This window comes from Lissotriton vulgaris, chromosome 8 (assembly GCF_964263255.1).
Source record: "Lissotriton vulgaris chromosome 8, aLisVul1.2, whole genome shotgun sequence".
NCBI classification, from domain to species: Eukaryota; Metazoa; Chordata; class Amphibia; order Caudata; family Salamandridae; genus Lissotriton; species Lissotriton vulgaris.
Genome location: NC_141696.1, coordinates 1185027467 through 1185045005, shown reverse-complemented (window position 1 = coordinate 1185045005; position 17539 = coordinate 1185027467). Strand labels below are relative to the sequence as shown.

Here is a 17539-nt window from a genome sequence, read left to right as displayed (position 1 = left end):
ATTAACAAAAACATTTTCATCAGAAACTACAAGTCCCATGACAGCAAGCCAGGCAGTCCACAGCTTAGTCCTTCTTCCATGTCCATACAGGTTAGAAAGGACGTCCTCTCTGTGACTACTTCCTCTTTTTTCGCTGCTTCGCAGCCAGTTAAGTGTTTCTCCTTATCTCCTCATTTGTGGGGAAGTGGGAATTCGATGTATTGTTATTTTGGGGTTTCATATGCGAGTGTTTCGTGTTGCTCTGTTTCCTTTTCAGAGCCCCCATCAGTCGCGGGGACATTCGCGGTCCCTTACGCGACTTCACCCGGTTTGCGTCCGCCTCCGGCCGCTAGAGGGCGCCGGAGCGTCTCGCTGGTCCCAGCGCGGTCTTTCTCCTCAGGGGAACCGCGCTGAGGAGAGCGAGCCGCCGGAGCCTGTTACCGCCTCACCGCTACGCCCGGGTCCGCCTGGGTCTGTATTGCTGCCCGTTTCCCCGCATTTCAGTGATGCCCCGCTGGGGTCTGTATAGCGGTTATTACCGCGGTGCCGCCTACGGGCGTTTTTGCTGTCTGGGGACACTATTAAAATCCTGCTTCATTACATTACTCGCAAGCGCGCAGGGAGGTGGTTGGACCCGGTTCCTGCAAGGGTCGGCGCGCTTGGGGTCTGTGTCCCCCCCCCCCCCCCCCCCCCCTTCTCCCCTCCGGTTACACCGGGGCCAAAAGCGGCAGATTCAGTCTGCACCACACTTTGCGCAGGTGCTGCCTGCTGTCCTGATTTTTTGCCTTGCAGTTCCCCTGCTAGTTGGGCCATGGATCAGGAGGAATATTATGAGGAAGGGGAATCCCATCAATACCTAAATGATGAGGAATTCTACACTGCGGTTGACAGCTCTATTTACCGCTGTGTGCAGGAGATAGTGGGCGCTATGGAGGACCGTCTGTCTGCCCGCATTTTTCAGGAGTGGGAAAGGGTCACTCAGGCCCATCTAGGGGTCGCGGACCCGTCAGTGGTCCCGGTTAGCAGTGTCCCGCCTGCCCCTAAGAAGTTGTGTAAGGACGGGGTTTCTGGGGCGGCGCAGGGTGTGGACCGGGACGCCTTTGAGCGCTTGCGTGACGCTTTTTTGGCCAAGGCGACCGTGTCTATCCCTGCGCCTTCACCAGCCCCGGGCCCTTCGGGGTCCGTAGCCACGGCTCCCTCGTCCCCGGGTGGTATGTCACCGGCGGACACAGATGATGAGGAGGACTCTGTGCGCTCTTGGCGCCCTTCGGGCTCCGCCGCCGACCTGCCCCAGGACAGCTCGGGCATGCTAGACCCGGATGAGATAATGCATCCGCGGTCGGCTGCCTGGACCCCGGGGGAGAAGGTGGCAAAGTTTGTCGCAGGGCGCCTCCGCAAACCTCTAGCGAATGAGGCGAGGAGCTGCCTACGGGGAGAGTGTCCTAGGCCGACATTGGAGGGCAAGGTGGCCCTTACCCCAGAATTAGACCCAAAGATGGCCACCTTCCTTGCGAAATTCGTTAAAGATCCTCGCAAGGGAATTGATCGCTCCTGGCGTTCCTGCAAGGATAAACTTTTGGATGCCATAGGCCCGATCACAAAGATATTGGACATGGCTGAGGAGGCCAAAGTGTCAGGGACGGCCATCTCTCCAGACGTACTGTCTAATTGGGCTCAGAGAGTGGTAGTTTTCCTGGGCAATGCGAATTGCGCCCTCTCGACCGAACGTCGTAGGTCCCTCCTAATTACGTTGGACCCGAAGCTGGGCGACTTGGCCTCTTCTGAGGCGGGGGCGGTAGCCCAAGGGGGGCTCTTTGGGGACCCTTTCATTAAAGAGTTGGGGAAATTCGTTTCCACCTTTACGTCCCTGGACAGGGCCCAGTCAAGCATTAAAAAAGTTTTTCAACAGCGTTTCTCCCGGGGGGCTGGTCGCGGTGAGGGCCGCGCGACCGGCCGTGGCGGTCAGCAGCAGGCTGGCAACAGGAATCAAGGCTCCGGGCGAGGACAATTTAACGCCTCCTCCAACTTCAACACCTTCTACCCCACTAGAGGCCAGCGCTTCCGAGGCAGAGGTGGTTTCAAGAACTCCGCTGGGAGCAGTTCAAACGGTGAGTGTCATCCCGGCGGCTCAGGTCCGCATTGGGGGGCGGTTGGCTTTGTTTCCGGAGGCCTGGGCCGCGATCACATCGGACTCATGGGTCTTGCAGACCGTCCGAGGTTTTCGCATAGACTTTTATGATCGTCCCTATCAGCGAAGGCCTCCACATCCTATTGTTTTTTCTCACGCAGATGCGCAGTTGGTCGACAAAGAGGTCTCCGACTTACTGGACAAGGGAGCCATTTGTTTTTCGGCGCAACACCCTGCCGGTTTTATGAGCAATCTGTTCCTTGTAGGAAAGCCGGATGGGGGCAAGCGCCCGGTAATCAACCTCAAAGAGTTCAATGGATGGTTGGTTTACCGGCATTTCAAGATGGAGGGTATCCATCTGTTGCGGGACGTGCTCCTTCCAGGCGATTGGATGGTCCGGCTGGACCTCAAGGACGCGTATCTGGTGGTGCCCATCCACCCTCTGCACCGTCGTTTTCTTCAATTCCTGTGGAGAGACCGGGTTTTCGAGTTTACCGCCCTTCCATTCGGGCTTTCCTCGGCGCCTTGGTGCTTCACCAAGCTGCTCCACCCGGTGGTGGAACGCTTGCGGAGCCAAGGGGTGCGGATGATTGTCTATTTAGACGACATCCTGTTGATGGCGCAATGTCCCAAGAAGCTTTTGCTTCAACTTCAGCAAACAGTGTCCCTTCTCCAAGGGCTGGGGTTTGTCGTGAACGAGGAAAAGTCGGTTCTCTCTCCTTCTCAGACAGTGGTGTTTCTGGGTTTTACGGTGGACTCGGTACAATGCACCCTGAGTCTACCTCCCAGGAAGATAGGCAAGATCCGTCACATTCTGCGCCAGACGATCTCGAGGTCTCATACTTCCCTCCGGCAGATTGCCCGGGTGGTGGGACTGCTTTCTTCATCCATCCAGGCAATCTTCCCGGGTCCCTTACACTATCGGGCCCTTCAACGCCTCAAGGCTTACCATCTACGTCGGGGGTTGTCCTACGATCAGGTGGTCCCTCTCTCCGCCGAAGTGAAGGAGGAGATGGCATGGTGGCTTGCTCACATGGAGGCCTGGAACGGTCGGGCGATTTTTGGCCCAGTTCCGGATTTAGTGATAGAGTCCGACGCCAGCAGAGCGGGTTGGGGCGCCCGTTGCGTAGAATTCTCTACAGGCGGCGCCTGGTCGTCCGGGAAGCAGGAACTGCATATCAACTGCTTAGAGCTGTTGGCGGGGTCCTTCGCGGTGCGCTGTTGGACCAAAGAATCAGCTCGTTCCTGTGTCCTGCTTCGGATGGACAACTTATCTGCTGTCCGCTACGTCAACCATCTGGGTGGACCTCGCTCCAAAGCCCTCGCGGATCTAGCGAAGGATTTCTGGGATTATTGCCTGGCACACCACGTCTCGGTGACGGCGGAATACTTGCCGGGCCGGGCCAATCAAGTAGCAGACTGGCACTCCCGGCACTTGAAGGACTGCAGTCAGTGGAAGCTGGACCCACGGGTCTTCGGGTGGCTGGACAGTGTTTGGGGCCAGTTCTCGGTGGACCTCTTTGCATCCCGCCTGGACCACCAGTTGCCGCGGTTCTTCAGCTGGAGGCCGGACCCTCTCGCGGAGGCCACGGATGCTTTTCTTCAAGACTGGGGTCAAGAGAGGTCGTGCGCTTTCCCTCCATTTTCAATGATTCTGAGGGCGGCGGCCCAGCTTCGCCGCCAGCGAGCGGAGGTGATCATGGTGACCCCCTGGTGCAGATCTCAAGTGTGGTTTCCAGTTCTTCTGGAACTTTCTTGGGATTCTCCAATCCTACTCCCCCTGCTTCCGCGTCTTCTTCTCAATGCGGACGGGGACCCCCTTCCTCTGGTGACGCAGAGCTCTCTCCTCCTCATGACGTGGAGGCTTTCGGGCGACGCTGGTCGCTCCCAGGCCTTTCGAGAACGGCTGAGGCTTTCCTCTCCAAGGCCTGGGCCGGTAGCACGGCGAAGCGATACCGCTCAGCCTGGAATAAGTGGTCTCGTTGGTGTCTTCGACGGGGCCTGGATCCCATGGTCGCAGGCGTCGTGCCACTTCTAAATTATCTGGCAGACTCGGCTTCGGCCGGCCTGGCATATCGCACTATCAATGCAATGCGTTCGGCGATCTCAGCAGGCCACAGCCCAGTTGAAGGTGCACCGATTGGGGCACATCCTTTTGTCTGTAGACTTTTGAGGGGCATTCGCCTTGCCTTGCCCCCGGAACCGCGATATTCGGTTCTCTGGGATGTTAACCTTGTGTTGAATCTATTTTTGTCTTGGCAGCAGAATAGGTATTTGTCCTTGAAGGAGCTCTCAGCTAAATTAGCGATGCTTTTGTGCCTGGTTTCATGCAGGCGAGTGTCGGACGTGCGAGCTCTGGATGTTTCCGCGAGGGTTTTTTCCCCCGATGGGGTCGTCTTCACTTTGGGGCGCCATACGAAATGTGGATCAAGGTCGATTTCCTACCCGTATTTCGTTGACGTCCCCAAACTCTGTGTGGTGCAGTGCTTGAAGGCGTATGAGGAAGCGACCCTAGAACTTCGCCCTGCGGGCGAGCGACAGCTCCTGATTGCGTTGCGAAAACCGCACAAGGCTGTCTCGTCGCCCACCATTGCCAGATGGGTACGGTGGATAATGCAAGAAGCAGGTATTGATACAAAGCAGTTTGGTGCTCATTCGGCCAGAGGGGCCATGGCTTCAAAAGCCTTTTCGTTGGGAGCCCGCTTGGAGGACCTCATGCGCGCTGCGGACTGGTCCTCGGATTCCACCTTTAAGAGGTTCTACTTTAAACCGGTGGTGGATATCGCACAATTGGTCGTAAGTAAGCTTTGAACTAGCATAATCTGAAGCCTCCAGTCCTGACATAGAATCGAAATTTGCCTAAGCATTGTAACGGTAAGTTTCAATTCTATTAAGGACACGGAGGCGAGGATTATCCCTCCCGGGCCTTCGGTGGCGGCAGTTCCCCCCGTACTACAGTAAGTAGTCAGTTTTCCGCTACTGTACAGCTGTAACCTTCATTGTTCTAACAGTCATACTTTGTTCTTGATGGTGTTCATAGGGATTCTTGTCCTTGCACCACTGACGCTTTATGTATTTTCTTGCCAGGCAATGATGGTGCGAAACAGGACCAGTGATACTATGGCGTGACTCGCGCGAAGAAAGAGGAAGTAGTCACAGAGAGGACGTCCTTTCTAACCTGTATGGACATGGAAGAAGGACTAAGCTGTGGACTGCCTGGCTTGCTGTCATGGGACTTGTAGTTTCTGATGAAAAATGTTTTGTTAATGTTCTAGCCCTTTTACCTTTGTTTGGAGGTTTAGGGCTTGTGTTATTGCTTTTTGGCTGCTGTGTGTTGGGTAAATAAAACAGAGAAGAAGGAAAAAGCATAATCCTCGCCTCCGTGTCCTTAATAGAATTGAAACTTACCGTTACAATGCTTAGGCAAATTTCGATTCCACCTGACATTTGTCTAATGTTCCTGTTCCTAAAGCCAATCCCAGAATAGTAGTACTAGACAACCTGGTTACATAAAGAATGTGCATGCAATTCTGTGTCGGCATACTCAAAACGGACAGTAAAACCATTATCAAAGGCAGTTTTACCTAACAGCCTCCATGACGTCACACCCACTTCAGCAATAGCTAGACTAGGGAACAAAACAGCTATGTATTGCCCACCCTAAACATAACCAAACTGCAAAGTAGACACCCACACCAGTCACCTAGGCCCGTGCTCTTTACATTAACAATAGTACACACTTATGGGCCTCTGGGGGAGTGGGGGCAAATTGACTCTCTGGTCATTAAATGTTGGATCCAGCAAAAGTCTCTGAGAGGGGACCATTGGAGAGGATAAGTCATGATCCATGGCTGTGCAATGCACACCATGTCTATGGGCTGTGGAAAGGAAGAACAGAGCTACAGGTCGAATCCTCCAAGGCTTGTATGAATGAGGTAGGGGCGGAGAAGAGCCAATGAATAAGTCCATGTCCCAAATCATGCAACTCAAATTCATCTCAGTGGAGCTGGAATTGGGCAAAGAAAGCTGGTCTAAGTCCTGGAATAGATGCCCCTGATCCAGCGGGTTACCGGCAACAGGTACACTGATACCATATACTCACCTGGGCCCATAAACACACATTCACTCTACCTGGTAATAAACCGCTGGGGTCATGTTTTTATTACGTTCTTACCATACCAAGATTAGTTATTTCTGGTTCCTAACTAATCATCCACTGATCAAAAAGTTCTTTCCTCTGCTCGATGGACCATTAGTTGAAATGACATTAAACAACTAACTTGTACATTTTTAAATGATCACAGAGTTGGGAAGAGTTTTAAATCTTTATCTAAATAAAGTCATGTGAACCACTTACAAAGTACAGAACAGTCTCCGTCTATTCATAGGAAGGAAGACTATTTAAATCAATTATCAAATGCATTCAATTATAACCTATGTACCACCCAAAAATGTTCAATATCATGAAACTCCTAACTCTGATTGGACCGGCTAGGGGAGGTGATCATCACACCATGCTTACATATCACACTTTTAAGTTAGCCCTTTGTTAATAAACCCATCCCCTTAATTCTTTATTCAAACTTTATTCATAAGTCTTTATTCCCACCCGCATTCACATCATTTTGTCACAAATTATAAAAGATCATAGGTTACCATCCATATCAGTAGACTGTTGTTCCGTTTCCGTTTCCCAGGAAAAGTATCAATTCTTAACTATGGACAGTGTTCAAGATGACATTGCTTCTTCCAGCTTGGTTTTACTATGCATGTGCAGCAATCAGGAGGGAACAGACTATGGTTCACGTAAAGAGGCCCATAATAAGCACTATTGAAAGAGTCAAAAAGACAAATGTTAAAATCTAAAATAAATGGTTTCACTGTATACCACCTATCTCTATTCTAACCCCATTTACTTGTTAATGCTTTCCCCGCGTTAGCATTAGTAAAATAACTTTTTTTTTCGGCCAAGCAGATGCTGAGCATGCGAGTTTCAAAGCAGCCATCTTGTCAGCAGTTGCGCAAGCGCAAGAAATTCCCTCCAAGCGAAAGTACGTCATACTACATAGATGCAGTAGACACATGTGTACTAAAGATTTCCAGTTAGCAGCCATTTTAGAATCTCACTCGAGTTACTTATTAGTAAAACACAGGCAAGCTTAATCTTCTTTAGTGTAGTCTGTTGTGCATATTAATTTACACATTACAAGGTTAATGCTTGGTTAAAAGTTACATGAGAGGATTGCGTCCGAACAAGTCTCTTTTCTACGAATCCTTGCTCCATCACCCCGGACAAAAGAATTATGCAGCCAGAACCAGGGGAGAGGGGATATATAGAATTCCATAGGTAGATATTGCCCCACAGTAATGCCCCTAATGTACCAATGTTGGGTACCCATGAAACACCAACATCCCTGAGGATATTATCCTGGAATGTTGCTGGCCTAAAGAACCAACTTGATTCCACTGACTGGGGATCCTTTGTAATCAGTTTGATCTATGCCTCTTCCAGGAAACATGGTCTAGGGAGGACTTGCTGCGGCCGGGTTTTGCAACCTTCTCCATGGCCACCATCACAATGGGAAGGGGTAGACTATCCGGTGGACTCAGCGTATGGGTAGGTACCCACTTGGGATGTACGGCAAAGAAGATGGAGTTCCCTTCTTATGATACCTGTGCGTTCTACTCACTTTAGCCCCTATGGTTAAAATAGCATTGGTTAACGTCTACTCTAGACCCATAAGAATAGGCCAATAGTCCTTGACTGTGTAACAATTGGCCTCTCTTTTGTCCGTTATGGACAGTGCTTATATGGTCCTAGAGGGCATTTTCAACTGCCAATTTGAGCCCCTGGTTCATCAGTGGCGATGCTGTCTGTGATGAAGACAGGTTATAGGCTATTCCAGAGCCTAATATATATATCTGATTAAAACCTGGTCTCCCATGGCCCTCTAGATTAAATCCCTCACTTTGAACTATTCAGTTAGGGCTTGCAATGGGCATACAAAATTGGACAGACACATGACACATACTTTTAACGGGGAGGGACATTGATTGACTACATCCTGGTAGAAACCAGGATGTGGCCAACGGTTGTAGACTTTGCTATCCTGTCCAGACACAACGGTGATCACAATGCAATGACCCTGCATTGACCCTGCGCTAATGGTTAGGCGAGTTGGACTTCCAGACGATAGGCTACTACTTACAACTAACAGGAGAAGAATATGCTGGCCTGCAATGCAACAATCCCCTGATATGATGGTAGCCTTATATGAGGTAACAAGCTGTAGTATGCATACCACGTGCAAATCGCTCCCCTTAAAAACACTCAATCCCCATATCTGTCACATATTGACAAAACAGCCACTGTGATTTGTCCCTGGCGTAGGTGTTATTTCACACAAAAGAGTTCATTATCCTCTTGAACATTAATACTGCATAAAGACATAATAACTTGATTAGACCTTCAAACAATTACATGATATAGCAAGCTATGCAGAAAGTTAGGAGGGTGGAAACTGGCTTTACATTCACTTAATCATTGCATTAACCATGAAAAATAGGTGCTCCCCTAAAGTCCTTTTGCTCGGGTAGGGCAGGAGAATCCAGGACCACCAGCAGGTCAGACCCCCTCCCGCCAGTCCGAAGCCCCCATTGAATGCTCTCCCAGCCCCAGGGTTAGTCATTCCATACCAAAAAGTCCACATCTCAATGTCTCCTGCTACTTTTCTGCCAAAGAACCCCACCACAGGATGGGAAGCTCACTGGTGCCCTCGCCCTCCCCTCCCTTTATTTGGCCGCATTTTACCCCATCAATGGCCCCTAGGATAGTCTGGACAAATAGTTCCTGGCCCTTGGAAAACAAGTGCACCCCATCTTCATGGTAAAGCCCGGCGGCCTGAATCAACTTGTGCCTAATAGTGCGCATTGATGAGCCAGCCAGGATTTTAGAGACTGTGTGGGTCAATTTTTTAACTGAGTCGTCGACCGCCTGAATGGGAGCACACCACGGCCATACCCGTCGTGGTATTACCTCGGACCACAGAATGCTAGTAGACTGCAACAGCTTCCGCACCTGAGACAGTGTAGAGATAAAAGCCTCTTTAACTCCCCTCCGTCCATAGTGGAACAAGTCATTGCCCCCTGCATGAATAATAAGGACGCCCGGGTTGGGTACTTCACCGATTTTGATAGACTCGCTCAAGTGATCAAGGAGGTCTTTTAACCACATCCCGCCAATGCCTACCCAGTGATGCCTGAATCCTGCCGCCAACTGAGCCCTTTCCAATTCTGAACCGCAGAAATAATGTGACCACACCAACATACTTGTGTCTGAGGACGCCACACTGCTGCAGGGGAAGAAAAGACAATAGGAGGGGGAAGTTACCAATGGTCAAGCACAGGGGGATTAGTAGAGGCACCAAGAGCACCTGCCCTACCTATGCTAGATAGGGTCTTGCAAACCGCTCGAAGCACAATGACTTCCACCTGCCCACCCTTATGATGGCCTCCAGTAGCAAACCCATAGCCGCTGCGGCGGTAGCCGCTTCTAACTGGCTGCCGATCCGTCTTCGGAAGACTCTGGAGGAGACAAAGAGGAAGGTCCTGGTCCTGCTTGAACTTTTATCCCCATCTGGGAGGGCTTGCGCGCCCTGATGACGTCAGCGACAGCCCCCTTTCTGGGAACTGCTTCCGGGGCTCCCAGGCGAGAACTTCGCTCCCGCCCGAGATACAACTAAGGGCGCCACCCCCAAGGTGCGGCTGGCCCAACTCATTCCCTAATGGACTTGAAGCAAGTAATTTCGGAAGAAGGCACAATTATCTAATTAGCAGAGTTCTTGGCGAAACATACTGAACTCACTACCAAATTAACTGGCACATTCCACCCAGATGGTCATTCAGGAGGTCCAAGGAAGCCTCTACACTCCTGGTTCTATCAGTAGTGTCGTGAAGCAAAGTTGGCATTGACGGAAGCTCAAAAATCTAATGACAGGCTAGTTATAAAATTTAAGCGGACCTTATACAGAGAGGCCATTGCTACAGCCAAAAAGACTTGGTATCAGGAAATATGTGATTCCCTTCATGGGGCTTTGATATCTAATCATCTGAAGGCCTTTTGGAATTTAGTCAATGCAGGTTGCAGAGAAGGCAAAGTGGCATTTGAGCCAAACATTGCGGCTAAAACCTGGAACAACCATTACCAGTCCTTGTATGCCACACCAGAGGAAAACACAGTCCACCCAAATGGGGATTTGCTACAGAGTGCAACCCTGGAGTTCCCAGAGATCACCATGCTTGAGGTACTCAGTGCTATCAATAAAATAGGTCTGCACAAAGCACCTGGATTGGACAACATTATCTCTTGTAACCAACAATATGGGGGCCATACTTGTGGGCAATATTTAATGCTGTATTGGGGGAATGCCGATCCCCAAAACTTGGGCCGGAGCAGAAATTGTCTCAGTCTATAAAAACGTTTCCCCACTTCTACCAGGCATTTATAGACCCATCTGTCTAATTGATGTGATGCAGAAAGCCTTTGCTTGGGTACTTCTGGTACGCCTACAGGTTTGGATAGAGGACCACTGCATCCTGAACACTTTTCAAGCTAGGTTTAGAAAAATTACCTCTACCATATATCCAATCTTCAGGCTCCAGCTTTTATTCTGGAAAACAGTTATTCTAGTGGGCGGCAGCCTCTATCTAATATTTATTGATCTAAAAACAGCATTCGCCTTAGTACTGAGGGATAAGTTGTGGTCTGTACTAAATCATATTGGGGTTCCCCCATATCTTTGTCAAATGATCAGTAGACTACACAAGGGAAATGTTGCCCAAAATTAGATATGAGAAACACAGGGAGCTCTCTACGCTACGCATTGTCAAAAGAGGTGGTAGGCAGGGATGTATGCTGGCCCCCACTCTAATCTGCCTATACATCAATGCCTTGGAGGATATTCTAAATGAGGTGAAGTACAACAATGCCCCTAACATTGTTTCAAAGAAAGTACCCACATTAATGTTTGCTGACTACACCCTCCTCTCCAAATCACCTATGGGTATCCAAAACATTCTTGATTGCTTTGATCTTTTCTGCAGCAATAGAAGACTAGCAATTAATATTCAGAAGATCAAATACATGGTTTTCAATCCAGTAAATTCTACAAGCCCCAATCCTTGTCTGAATGACAACACACTTGAGAGGGTACTTTTGAATATTTAAGGGTCACCCTAACTGAACATATGGACTGGTCGAAACACATTGAAAACAACGAGTCTGAAACTAGCACAGATATCAGGGGGATTGGCCAAAGTGCACAGGAAATCTTTTTGTAAACCATTAACCCTACAATTGAAATCTATAAAGTGCAAGCTAGGAGTGCAGGCATGTATGGGTGGAACTATGAGGGTACTGCCCTATGAAAAGCATATCCAGAACTAAAAATAATTTCACCAAGCAGTTAGTTGTTCTCCCCCCTAACACCCAACTTGTTCCACTCTGACTTGATCTAATGTGTCAGACCAATTTCAGAAGAATTAGACCGCTCACTTTCTAGGGAAGTATTTAGGCTACTCTGAAATTGATTTTATAGGCTTGAGCTTAAGGAGATACCGTGAGCCCCTGGGGCTGGGAAACTACCCTGGTTTACATACATTAGGGACACACTTCAGAGTATCGACAAAACAAACACGTGGAGCTATACCATAGCACCTTGTACTGCAACATCTAAGAACGAACTTCCCAGGAGCTATAGGGGGCATAGACTTGCTCTCCTTTACGGGAGCTCAGCACTAGGCTTACTGACAGCAACTTTTATTGGAATAAAAGACAGCTATAGTTTTGAGTCTTTCCTAGATGAAATCCAGTTAACCCCAGCTAGGAAACTCTATGTCCAATTTGGGTATGGGTCACTTCCCCTACTTATATTCACCGACAAATGGGCGGACCCCGTTCCCCTTGGGTGTCCAGCCTGTGGTGAAGCCTAAGAATCAGAGCTCCACATATTCTTCTTTTGTCCAGCCTACAAAAAATCCAGATCAAGATGGCTGATGCAACTGTGCAGAAACTTGGGGGGCCCCCCATTATGCAGAAGCATTCAGGCTTCTGAAGCATGATAACCAACAACCGATTCTGTTCGCTGACTCAAGATTCTTGTTTTCTATGTGGTGTGTACGCAAGTCATTCTTATGATTATATTCTCCACATCTAAACCAAATTGCTGTGCTACTTGCTAGTAATCTTTGGCACAGGAATGTAGAGACTGCTTGGACTTTTGCTGCTAATTTTAATTTCACCTTAAAAAACATTCTGCTAATGGTTCAAAGAACTTGGGTCTTGTCGGAGTATTTTAATTAAGGTGAGTTTATTTTATCTAGAAAAAAATCAAATATCCCTTTTTATACCTTTTTATATAAATGTATTTTGAGTTTTTATGGCTACAGCTGAAATGAAGATGTATCCACTCCTTTGCTATTTAGAAGTATTGACATATGACCGCGGGAAATGAACATTTTAGCTCATTCAAGCGAGACGATAAGAGACCCCATTTTTTAAACTTGAAGCATATAAATAGGCTCATACTCTTAGAAATTATATTTTTTATCTGTGCAAGCTGTTTTGAACTATACAATTGCATACCATGATTATTCTAAACAACCACAAGTCTTTAACTAATTTCCCCGCTGTTCTGGGGGGCAGTGGGGTGCGAACAGCGCCCCAGTGCTCACGACGAGCTGAGCTCGTTATGAGCCACGGTGGCCGTGTGCTCATGACGAGCTGAGCTCGTCACGGCCACACCCGCTTTCATAGAACGTTCAGCACAGTGGGGGAATTAGCCCCGCGTGCGAGCGTTCTGGCCGTTATGACAAGCACACGACCACCATGGCTCATGACGAGCTGAGCTCGTCATGAGCGTGGGAGGGGTTAAGATTAAGTTATCCTCAGATTGATATGGACCAGACATCCAACATGGTTGACCCCTTTAGTCCAGTTTTTAGGATTTCTGGAGGTTTATGTTGTTTTGAGCTTATTGTCACTCCATAAGTATACTGTACTAGCAGCCCGTCCCGACGTTGTCCGGGTATGAATTGCTGCCGGCCAGTAGTATATTGTTTTGTAGGATTTCGTTTTGATAGCATTTCTTATCTGTGACAGGCCTGTGAAACGCTCCAATTCACAGTGCACTGCTGATGCACTTAAGAGTGCACGTTCAGTAGTGTGTGAACTCGAGTTTCCCTACTTTATTTTTCCTTGCAATACTATATAGCGCGAACTCGGCAACATGGCATGAGCACAATTTACATTACAGAAGAACACATTCATATGTGGTAGGCACGGGGAGACAAAGCGATTTGCCTGGAATCACAGGATGTTGAGCTGATGCCGAGATTCAAACGTAGCTCCCCAGCTCTAAAGTTCGCAATTCTGGAACTTGTGGCGGGAGGTGTGTCGAAAGGTGTATGTCGGTCCTGGCCATCAATGAGAGAGACCTGTGCATTTTTCAAATGGGTGGTGAAAAAATATGAGTATGTTGCTGGAGATGTGGGCCGCCGTACCACCAATGTACTTACCGGAGGAGGGTAAACACCCATTATTCCGCAACTTTCTTTCCGCATACCATCACTCCGCATACTTTCATTACGAAAGTACTATGACTCCGCAATGCCATTATAACGCATGGCATTACATTTTATATGCTTTTACCATGCATACATTTACAACGAAATTCGTTGTAAATGCATGAATGGTAAAAGCATGATTTTTTTAAATGTTTGGATAAGGTAAGTATGGGTATAGGGGTATATTTTTTGGGGTACTGAGGTGTATGTTTTAGGGTGTTTGGGTATTTTAAGGGTTCAGATATAGTTTTGGGTTATGGGGTACAGGGGTAGTTTTAGGGTTTAGGGATAGGTATGGGTTTTGGGGTACAGGGGTATTTTTAGGGTTCAGGGCTAGGTTTGGGTTTTGGGTATAGGGGTATTTGTAGGGTTCTGGGGTAGGTTTGGGTTTTGGGGTCCAGGGGTATTTTAAGGGTTCAGGGCTAGGTTTGGGTTTTGGGGTACAGGGTTATTTTTGGGGTTCAGGGCTAGGTTTGGGTTGTGGGGTACAGGGGTATTTTTAGGGTTCAGGGGTAGGTTTGGGTTTTGGGGTACAGGGGTATTTTGAGGGTTCAGGGCTAGGTTTGGGTTTTGGGGTACAGGGGTATTTTAGGGTTCAGGGGTAGGTTTGAGTTTTTGGGTACAGTGGTATTTTTAGGGGTCAGGGCAAGGTTTTGGGGTACAGAGGTATTTTTAGGGTTTAGGGATAGGTTTGGGTTTTGGGGTACAGGGTATATTTATAGGGTTAAGATGGGTTAGTGTTTAAGGGTGTTGGGGTATTTTAAGGAGTAAGGGTGGGTTATGATTATGGGGTGCAGGGGTATTTAAAGGGATCAGGGTGGGATTAGCACACAATATGAGACATGACATGAAGGGCGGAACGTACCACACGCCCCCGCGTTTGTCACGCCCCCAACACACGCCCACACTTCAACGCAGACACGCCCACAAAGGACTACTTTGCTGGCACGGTTCTTTTACCTTTTAAATCTATATGGTGGGCTTCTGCATAGCCTATGTCCTTCTGCTGCAACTGCCCTTTCCAACGCTGTATTGGGTGTTGTGTTTGGTGCTGTGGTTCCTGAGATTACCCGCCTCAAAGGCTTGGGCTCTCTCTTTAATATATTAGTATAGATATAGATAGATAATGATTGATGGTCATTCATTGGACATGGGTATGTGTATTTATGACTGCTGCTATTTTTATGTATTGTATCTATTTGTTGCATTTTGCACACCCCCACCCTAAGTCAGCACCCGATGCAGTCGCACCGCCCTAGAGCCGGCCCTGAACACAACTGTTAAATCCTACCAGTATAGACATGTGTCAGGGTGAATGATTATTGTCAGAGAAGCCACGTGTTTGTGAAGAGGCTCATGGTGCAAATCTGTAGGATTCCGGTGATGCGAGTGGGCATAACCTATCCTCCCCTGGTTGTATTTCAGTGACCTCCAGAATGCAGCGGCAGGCTCCGTTGCTTCGGTCTTCTCCTCGCTGGTTCTCTGTCCCACAGAGCTCGTCAAATGCCGCCTGCAGGCAATGCACGAAATGCAGACATCTGGGAAGATAGCACATGGACAAAAGTAAGTACCACAAACACTTGACTCGAAGAATCTGCATGTTTATCTTCATGTAATGTGTTGCCGTGAGTTTCTTTATGATGACTATGAATTATCTAGCTGAACAGTTGTAAAACTTAGCAAAGTTTTCTTTGCTAGTATTATAGGATTTTTGAGGAATCTCTAACAGAAATTGATATACACTACTAGGGAAGAAAGTACCCTCTAGACAATCCCTATCAGATCTGTTATTTAGAACATTATAGTGATACAGATATGATCCAAGATGGTCCCTTTCTCCCTAGGGGACCCATGCGCAGGTTTAATTTTTGCATTTATAAAGAACTGAATAAGAAGCTGAGAGGAGGCCTACACATATTTAAAAATAAAAGGCTCAAAGGTTCTATATTGGAACACTGCAATTGTCGCATGGGCCCTGTGTACCCTACAGAGCATGTTTGGGAATCAGATGTCATCCTTTTTCCTGATTCCAAACTCTTATGGATTTTGACCAATTTTCTCTGGAAACCCAAAAGTCAACACTTAAGAGGGGGATAGAGTGTGTATTGTTATTATGTAATCTATAATATTTTGTGGACCCCTTGGGTCATTGACTACGGAGAAAGTAAGTCTTAAAACGATTCAAGAGCTGGAAGTTTTCTTGCATTCAGGAAAATTACCACCCGGCTGGTTAGTATTTATTTCATGGCAATTACAATGGTCAAATTGGACTGACGTGATGTTGTCTACAGAAAGAACCATCTCACACATTATCTTGGTGGTCAGATTTTATTACTGTGTGTGGTCTGGAAATCTCGATACTACAAAGTGTTAAACGTAGGTCAAAGAATCTTCGTATTTGGCATCCCAGAAAAGCTTGACTTTGTAAATTATCTTCTGGATAGGATTCTGTTGACGGGGTTGGGTTGATATAGCTTTGTTATGTATCAATTTGTTCTTGAATGGCAGCCATAGAAATAGATGAATATTTTGTTTAGGAGATCGTTAGTTTCGCATACTTGAATTCCTTGCATGATGTATTTCTGTACATACATTTACTACTCTCTTGCTTACTTAGTATGTCTGTTATTTGTTTGATTTGAAAAAAGGAAGTTTTCTTGCATCCACACATGGGCTAATCTATATCACTTTAGTTATGATGTTGACCAGTTAATTTTTTCACAGTCGGAAGTGAGCAGTTGTCACTTTTGCACATTTGCAATTTCAGGTTGAGTTGATCAGAGACACGTGCATTTGCTTTAAGTATGGGTAAGCAAACGTGGATCTAGTTGGAAATATTGTTTAGCTATGATTGAAACAAACACATAGACTCTCTTTTATATCTGATTCATTCAAAGTTTAAGAATGAATTTGGTACATGGATTAGATTCCTTTATTCATATCTGCTGACTCAGGTGTCGGTAAATGGGAGTGTGTCAAGGGTCTTTACTCTGCGGAGAGGAGCGTGGCAGGGATGTCCCCTCTCCCGCTGCTGTTTGCGGTGGTACTGGAACCCCTGGTGGTATGGATACGTGGTGAACCCTTGATTTGGGGATTGCGCTGGTCCTCGGAATGGGAAGACAGGATCTCCCTTCATGCCAACGACATTCTATTGTATGTAGCAAGCCCCTGTACAATGCTTCGTCGAATACTGCATATTGTTGATCTGTTTGGTAAGTCCTCCGGGTACACCATTAATTGGGAGAAGTCAGTGATTTATCTACTTGCAGGTGACCCACCACGGCTCCCCAGAGACTGTGAGATACGGATAGACATATTGGGGTTCTGATATCTCGGAATATCCATTACCATAGATCCCAAGATTTCCTAAGAATGAAATTTATAGCCCCCACTGGAGCGTCAGCGTAGAGTCATCCAGCACTGGCAGTCTCTGCCACTGTCCCTCCTGGGTAGAGCAGTGTGTTTTTTTTAAGATTATGGCTCATGTTGTTGGCTATTTTTTCTCAGCAATTCCATATGTCTTGACAAACACCATTTGTTTGTTTTTAAAGTGGAGTCGATGTTTACAACATTTATCTGGCAAAACAAAACTGGTAGGGTAGCACTGGGCACTTTATATGAAGGATTGGATGAAAGTGGGAAGGTGCTATTCCACTTCCCACCTTGACGGATTACTAATTTGCATATGTTGCACAGTACATAACCAGATTTAATGTGAAACTGAGACCAGGAGGATTTTTTAAGAACAATTTTACTCGTCTTATTCTTAGTGAATATATCCGAGATGTGTTACAATTAACAGTCACCCAA

At 47.4% G+C, this 17539-nt stretch overlaps 1 protein-coding gene across 2 annotated transcripts in view; it reads left to right on the top strand.

The window, feature by feature from the left end:
- The window catches only part of LOC147698473 (mitochondrial ornithine transporter 1-like), a 161445-nt gene that overhangs the window by 94499 nt on the left and 49407 nt on the right, over window positions 1–17539 (top strand). For both annotated transcript variants that reach the window (XM_086935053.1, XM_086935052.1), the window contains exon 4: window positions 15155–15292. In XM_086935053.1, coding sequence (XP_086791179.1) covers window positions 15155–15292 — 138 coding nt within the window. The remainder of the gene's footprint in view (window positions 1–15154; window positions 15293–17539) is intronic.